The sequence below is a fragment of the Mus caroli genome, unplaced genomic scaffold, assembly GCF_978045245.1.
Source record: "Mus caroli unplaced genomic scaffold, Mus_caroli_1 scaffold_16, whole genome shotgun sequence".
Lineage (NCBI taxonomy): Eukaryota > Metazoa > Chordata > Mammalia > Rodentia > Muridae > Mus > Mus caroli.
In genome coordinates this window covers 43,412,024-43,419,645 of record NW_028227271.1, presented here as the reverse complement: position 1 = coordinate 43,419,645, position 7,622 = coordinate 43,412,024, and the positions used below count along the sequence as shown (strand labels likewise).

Genomic DNA, 7,622 nt, shown 5'->3' with positions numbered 1-7,622 from the left:
ACAGAACCACCAACCATAGTGCACACTTGGGCTGGATCTAGCCGCTCACCCTTCCCTCCTGCATGTTATGTAGCAGAGGTACAACTCAGTTATGTGGGTCCCCAAACAACTGGAGCAGGGAACTTATCCTGACTCTGTTGCCTATCTGTGGATCCTGTTCCCCTAACTGGGTTGCCTTATCTGACTTCTCTGGGAAGGATATGCCTAGCCCTGCAATGACTTGAGGTGCTAGGGTGGTTTGGTACCCAGAGGGGAAAAGGGGGAAGGTTGGGGAGACTTCTCCCTTCTCAGAGGTGAAGGGGAGTGAGGAGGAGGAGAAGGAGGGGCTGTGTGAAGGGTAACTGGGAGGAGAGGGGACCTGCGATCAGAATATAAAGTGAATAAATACATAAAATTACAAAAGAAAAAAAAAGAAAGGAAAACCTTGTATTGAAACTGTTGTATTGAAAATAAGATACTTTTCGTGAACACAGACAGCATAATTCCCACGTGATAAATATAAAAGTTTGGGCCACTAACCGGATCCAACAAACTATTCACTGAACAATGCAAGGATGACACCCACTAATATTACAGTAAGTTGAACAGCTTGAATTAATATAAAAAACGTCAAAAGAAAGGGTGTCTATGTGGAGAAAGTCATGCACTGAGCTCTAATAGATGGTTTATTGGGAACCCTCATAACATTTTTCAAAAGGACTTGACAGCTTTCATTTTATAAGACAGAGTAAAGAGGAAGCGGCTTAAAAGATGTCATCAATCTTTTATTTAACTAAGTACGGCCCTTCATTTTGAAGGAAATGATACAATTTCAAACTGGAACCGCCTTCTCAAGAAGTGGTGAAAGAAAACTGATTTAACATACAACCGCCAATCAAATCAAAGTTCCTACAATTTGCTGGGAAAGAAAATGCCTGGAGTATATATCCCGATTCATAACCAAGAATAAAACATAATGAGAAGAGGAATAAAACAGTCAAATTTATCGGTATCCTGATTTTTTAAACAATTCACAAATAAAATCCAATTTTCCAAACAAATCCATTGGATAACTATGATCACGCTCAATTCTATTTAAATTGTTTTTAAAAAATGTCTAGACAAGCACATGATATCAAGAGTCTTCAACACAGTGGATCCCATTTTAAAAAGAAAAAAAAAAAGAAAGAAAAAGGAAACTAGTAGTCCTTAAATTTTCTTAGCTTTTCATAGTATATGTCATATAAAATTAAAGTTTTGCTTCCAAAAAAATATGTTGTCACGTGGTTGTCCTTGTCCCATGGTGCCAGGAGGGCCAGGAGCACCGCAGCTTTGAGAAGCTGAACCACTGAACCATTTCCATAAAAACTAAAAATTTTCTTCAAGATCTGGAATAAAGTCTTCTGCTAGACACTTTAGTGTTATAAAGTCATTTTTAAATTAAATGTGGAATAAAAGCTACAAAAGTACGAGTTCTTTCAATACAAAAAAGTTGTGTAGCTGAAGTTGTAGGCTCCTTTGACATACATAAGCAGTCTCAATAAAATATTTGCTCGGGTAAGAAAATAGAATTTGTCTGGTTTCTCTTTTTGTATGTGTTCCACCGGGTCTTGCTTATTATCCCTTCCAGGGCTTCAGAAAAACACTGGAATTAATATTTCTTTCCTTCAAAGAGTGTCCATAATTCACAGTACAAAATAGTTCTATGTCTTATTCCTAAAGAGAGACAAAAATTATTAATATACTTTTTCCCCCTAAAGTGCCAGATGTAGCCATTGCCAGGACATTAAAGTAAAAAAATGTTTTCCCCACAACACTGCAGTCTTAAAAACCAAGAGATGACACGACACTGTATCTTAGAGCCCTAAATTGATGTTCTTTACTTTAGAGCAATGGTTCTCGACCGAATCCCGTGACCCTTAAATATGGTTAGTTTCTCATGTTGTAGTGACCCTCAACCACAGAATTATTCTGTTGTTACTTCTTAACTATAATTTTGCTACTGTTATGAACCATAATGCAAATACCTAGCATGCAACATCCAAAAGGATCAGGACCCACAGGTTGAGGACCACTGCCTTAGACTTCCTACCCCCTAAGAAAACTTTCAGTGTGTTAGCTCTTCCTAAGTATTACGTATTTGGCATTATTAGTACCCAGCAAAACTGCTGGCAGCACATTCCAGAAACTATCGTCTGAAACAGATCAACTTTCAAAGAGGAATGCTACAGGTGGGGTGGACCTTAGGAGTTCTTCCTTTGCAGGTACTTCATATATAACACAAGTTACCTGCTACACTTAGTATGGTCTTTGAGGTCTGAGAAAGACAACAAGGATGGGAGAACTTGGGGGAGTTTGCTATTCCAGAGCTGCTGGGGACAGCCATTCTGATTCCTCCCCCCTCCCGCAGTCTACACAGCGGGCATCAATATCCACTTTCAAAAATCTGTTAGACATAGGTTTCCCTAAATAATATCCTCTGTGTTTATTTTCTCTGCTGTTCCATGGACAAGACCATGTAATCAAATACTCACTAAACAGGGAAATCTGATCCATATTCCTAACTAGAAAATGGTTCTCCTCCAATGTCTGAAACCAAGGCTAGTGTGTAGGTAGCTCATGTTTGACATTCAAAGAACAAGGACTTGCTTGGTAAGCATTGTAAAAGCAGAAAGAGCATTTGATGCCTTTATAATTAACGAAAACGTTTCATACTGAGGTACTATGAAGATTTAGGCTTATTAAAAAAGGGGGGGAGGGGGAGTTTAAAGATCCCCAAGCAAGAAGCCCAACAATGACCGTGGCTTCAGGACACTCAAGTAAGATTTTGTTCCAATCTAAGAACTAGTTCCAGTGTTATAAAGGCTGGTGGAAGCAGCAAAGGCCTTTAAGTATGCTCAGGTTTTGAAAGCAGTTGACAGATTGCCTATAAGCCCTCAGAAGTCAAAGGTCTGCCTGCAGTTCAGGCAACAGGCTGTAGCAGTCTTAAAGCCTTGTACTAAAGTGCATGGAAATTGAGTTGCAGACACAATTGCTACCTGTTCAGCCTGTTCGAATGCCACCACCACCAACCTACGTTTGGGACCATCATCAAATCTGTTCTGACAGTACTACATGGTGTCGTGTCTGATATGCCACCACTCTTAGTAAAGGGTTCTGAATAGGATGTTCTCCAACCACAAAGAAATTGGGTACATATAACAAGACTTTGTACCTTAAATTAAACTTCATCCATCATGGATGGCAAAGTAACCATAACCCTACCACAGCAACTGTCTGGCGAGGAAGGGAGACCAGGGAGAGAAAAACAAAAAGCAAAACGAACCCTAGATCCAACTTGGTTTTTAAAGGGTTACTTTCACCACTTAGCAAGGGGACAAGGAGAGATTTAATTCTTGCGAGGGTAGCACTGGTTGATTCCCTAGAGGATACTTTATGGGGTGGCACAAGCCAACCCCATCTGTGACCTGCAGATGAACAGCCAAACAGGTTTAATTAGATCAGAGACACAAAGGGCTATTGCCTCCCCTGATAACAACACCATAGCTCTAAGAGTCCACAACAGCAGGCCAAAAACACAGGAGGCAGAATGGCACCTTAATTGAATCCTTTCCCTGGCTGGCCCTTGACAATGATTTACTTGTAACCGGGGAAGGAATTGGAGTCTAAGCCAAAGACTCCGCTTAGAGCCAGCTTCCCAAGAGGAGGTACTTGGGGATAGGGAGGGGGAGGTAGTGAAATCCTTTTGTAGCCTTGTAGCCTGAGTTTGCTAAAGTATTTGCTGCACTTAATACGGGGCTGTTTGGTTTCGGTCTGCTGATCCCAGATCTTGTAGTTTCAGCAGCCCTGTGCCCCGGGAATCCCATAAAAATAAATCACTCCAGCTTCTAGGATCCCAAGCACAGCTCAGCGGGGGAAGCAGATAAGCAGTTCTCCCAGCAGACCCGAAGCGGCTCCTCCCCAATCCTCTCTGGCCTTTGTACCCTGCATCCTCCAAGCTGAGTGTAGGGAGGGATCCAGAGAGGCCCAATGCAGGGCAAGTGTGCTCTGAGATTTCCCCCAAGCCTGCTTGTATACGAAGGGTTGAATTTGGTCCCAGATCTGATAGGGTTGAAGCCGCAAGCAAGTTCACACTTTACCCCACCTCGGAAAGGAAGGTGGACTGAGAGGGCCTGAAGAAAAAGCATCCCATGGCCACCCACCAGCCAATCCTACCTGCTCCCTAAGTCCCCTTCCTCCTCCCCTGTCCAAAGCCTGCAGTGCATTTCACCAACTCCGCTTTTTCCAAAAGGCCCAGGAATACTAAATGGGGCCCAAGTGTAGGGGGGGAGAAGAGCAGGGAGGAAGGGGGCGTGGCTGCAGCAAACGGCTTCCTTTTGTAGCTCTGAGCCCAGGTCAAGTATCAGTGCACGACGGAGTCTCCGTTCTCCTCCTCGGAGCCCGATGCTGGGGGACGCAGGGGGGACGGTGTAGTCCGAGTCGCGTCGCTGTCGCCCTCATCCGGCTCAGCCGGGTGCAGGTGCGTGGCGAGCTCCTGTAGCACCGCCGCGCGTCCGATCTGGTCATTGCGCCGCTTCTCCATGATCAAGTCCTCCAGGCTCTGGAACTCGAGAGTGTGGCTGCGCTGAGCAGAGAGCTGAATCTGCAAACGGTAGGGCTGCTTGCCGATGCGCAGCTCGCCACCGATCTTGAACTCGCGTTTGCCATAGCGGCACCAGGCCGCAAAGCTCTCGGAGTTGCGCCAGCTGAGTTCGCGCTCCTTGGCGCCCACGTGGGCCAGCGCGTTGCGCACGACAGCGCTCGGGCTCAGTGGCTTGTAGCGATACAGATCATTGACCACGCGGCCGCGCCGGCCCTGGCTCGCATCAGTCAGGAAGCTGTTGCTCACCTCCAGCCGGTGCAAATGCACCACCTGGAAATTGCCCACGTAGACAGCCCAGTGCGGGTATTGCGCTTGCGATACAAACTCCACCAGGTCACCCGGACTGCACTTGTTGAGCAAGTTCTCCGGTGTGTAGGTGCTCAGAGCCGCCGATCCCGGCGCGAAGCTTTTCTGATAGATGCACTCATCACGATAAAACACCGAGCATTCCACCTCGTGCTGCCGCGGGTCGTAGGGCTGCGGCGGGGGAAGGGGAGGCCGATCCCCGGAGTCGGACAAAGCTCCGCCATCAAGCCCCTGGGGCGGTGGCTGAGGTTCCACATCCTCGTCGTCATTGGAGAAAATATAAGAGACTCCGATGCGGGGCCCATCATCTCGATCCACGCCGGTCGGGTCGGCCGTGGGAACTTCCTTATAACTTAGGTGGGTCAGTTTTTCCACCTGGTTGCCCATAACGCTGTGGACGCTCGTTCACAAGACTTCAAGAGGAGAAAGCGAAACCACCGTCAGAGTCATTGGCACTGGTGCCCGGGCAGGGGCTAAAGCCACCTGTTGGAAGAGAAGACGAGGGAGATGTTTGTAGGTGCCACTCCAGAAAAAGACGTTTGTTTCTTGAAAAAGAACCGGTAGGGGCCCGAGCACCTGGAGCCATTTTAGGAGAAGTCTGGGGGACGTGCTTCCTCGCGTTTCTACACCACTAAGGTCACGATCACTGGAGACATGGCCACTCCAGCTTTCCCCTTCCTCCAGCTATCACCTGGACCCAGCCAAAGCCATTGCATCAGCAGCTCCGACAGCTTCCGCCCGCGCCCTACCTGCCAACCCTGGGCAGGAGTGGGGGAGGGAAGGAAATAGAAACTTTATTCCAATTTCCTTCTCTTTCCTAACTTCCCCTCCCACTCCGGATCATAACTAGCCTTTTGACGTCCTTCAATGTCTGCACCCCCAAGAATCTGCTAGGCTCCCTCGGCGTGGAGGTGACAGGTGAGCCTCCGGACCAGACTCACCTGCCGCAAGTCACTGCGGCTCGTCGGCCCCTCCCCCGTGCGCCTGCCCTGGGGTTCAGATTACCTGCGCGGACTCTCTCCCCGAGAGGTAGAAGCCCTAGGGGACCGGGAGGGGCACCCTGCCGCACCCGAGACTTCTAGGGCGAGTTCGCAGGTGTGGGCTCCGCAGTACCTCCTCTCCCAGCGCAGACCGAGGCGAAGCTGGGCTTCGGGGAAGGAAGCATTTCTCCCTCGCTGCCCCCCGCGGCTGTGTAGAGCCCCAAGACTTAAAGATGGGGGGCAATGCCTGTTCACGCTCGTTGCTGCACAACCCCTCACGCAGATTTCCGGGAAGGTGGGGCACGAGGAGGGAAGCAGAAGGCGCTAGCTGGGTTTCCCGGGGGCCGCAGCTCCCGCTCGGGCTAGGCGAGCAACAAGCGCCGGAGCGGGAGGGACGGGATTGTAGATCCGGCTCGGGGCTCCCGGGCGGGAGTGCAGCCCGTGGCATTTAAAGAGACAGACGTAGCTCTGGGAGCTCCGGTCTTTCCTGTGCCCAGCTCAGTCTCTCGGAGCCCCGCCCCCGCCCCGCCCATCAGGGCTGCTCCGCCCTTCCAAGACCACGCCCCCTCCGTAGCGGTTTTAAATCCGGCTGGTAAACCGTGTACCTCCCACGGGAGCAGGCTTCCTCTACCGCCCTGAGCCCCCTTGCCTTTCTGTTATGCTGAGTTGGGGTTCTGAGAAGTTGGAAGCAAGACGCCACCTGCCAGTATAGAAATGCAAGTGGTGAAATGTTGGTCTTTCTTCCTCTTCTCCTTCCAATTCTTCTTAGATGGAGTATCTAAAGAAAGAGAGACAGACTTTTCTTATCAGAACGTTTTTATGACTTAAAGGAGTCTGTGCTGCAACAGTTCAAGAAACACATCAGCTAAAACCTTTTTCCAGAGCAAGTAATAATTTGGGATAGTAAAAAATAATAATAATAATTCAGAAAGAGGAAGCAGTATAATACAGGACTTAGTTGACTAGCTCCCCAAATCCCTAATGACTGTTAGGTGTCCCTCCAAGTAAACTCAAGGTTAACTTCACAGCCTTCTTTGTTTTGGATTTCTTTTCTAGTTGTGAGAGAAAGCATGCAGAAATAGGGTGGGGGTGTAGAGTTGCCTAATTGTCCTTAAATTAAAAGCAAATTAGCAGAGACCCCTGATGAATATATTTCCTTCCTCCTTACATAGAGAGGGAAGTGACAGCCTTTTTGGTTATTAACCTCCACAAGAGGACACTTTCTCCCCTGCTGGGGTCATTTCTCTACCCCAGACCTAAACTACTAAAGTGATTTTTGTTGCTGCTGCTGCTACTACTGCTCTTCTTCTTCTTCTTCTTCTTCTTCTTCTTCTTCTTCTTCTTCTTCTTCTTCTTCTTCTTCTTCTTCTTCTTCTTCTTCTTCTTCTCCGTCTCCTCCTCCTCCTTCTCCTTCTCCTCCTCCTCCTCCTTCTTCTTCTCCTCCTCCTTCTCTTTCTCCTCCTCTTCCTCCTCCTCCTCCTCTTCCTCCTCCTTCTTCTTTCCCCTTCCTTCTTCTCCTCTCCCCTCCTTCTTCTAAATAGTGGGTCAGAACAGAAATAGACAATCTTAGGAAGCACTCAAGCCAGTTAACAGTGCAATTCAAGACCTACACCTTGTTTTCCATCGACTGAATTTTTCCAAGTAACATTATTTATTCATTCTGTGCATACCAACCAGTGGAAACAGGAATATACTAACACTACTATGATCCTTTT

At 47.8% G+C, this 7,622-nt stretch overlaps 1 protein-coding gene across 3 annotated transcripts; it reads right to left on the bottom strand.

Moving 5' to 3' along the window:
* Positions 1-743: 743 nt before the first annotated feature.
* Positions 744-6,401, bottom strand: Lratd2 (LRAT domain containing 2). Of its 3 annotated transcripts, XR_003834969.2 has the most exons (3): positions 5,933-6,401; positions 4,195-5,410; positions 744-1,695 (listed from the first exon to the last, which is right to left on the bottom strand). XR_003834969.2 is itself a non-coding variant. In XM_085831609.1 (2 exons), exon 2 carries the CDS (start codon positions 5,312-5,314, stop codon positions 4,382-4,384), a length of 933 nt encoding a protein of 310 aa, XP_085687735.1. In that variant the 5' UTR covers positions 5,315-5,410; positions 6,041-6,401; the 3' UTR covers positions 744-4,381. The 3 variants fall into 3 exon arrangements, 2 of the variants coding, with proteins under 2 accessions (XP_085687735.1, XP_085687736.1); XM_085831609.1 differs by having other exon boundaries at positions 744-5,410; positions 6,041-6,401; XM_085831610.1 differs by lacking the exon at positions 5,933-6,401 and adding an exon at positions 5,869-5,897 and having other exon boundaries at positions 744-5,410.
* Positions 6,402-7,622: the final 1,221 nt, after the last annotated feature.

What these genes read in the sequence shown, in the direction of transcription:
- Lratd2 (XM_085831609.1), bottom strand. Translation starts at nt 5,314, where the DNA reads ATGGGCAACCAGGTGGAAAAACTGACCCACCTAAGTTATAAGGAAGTT.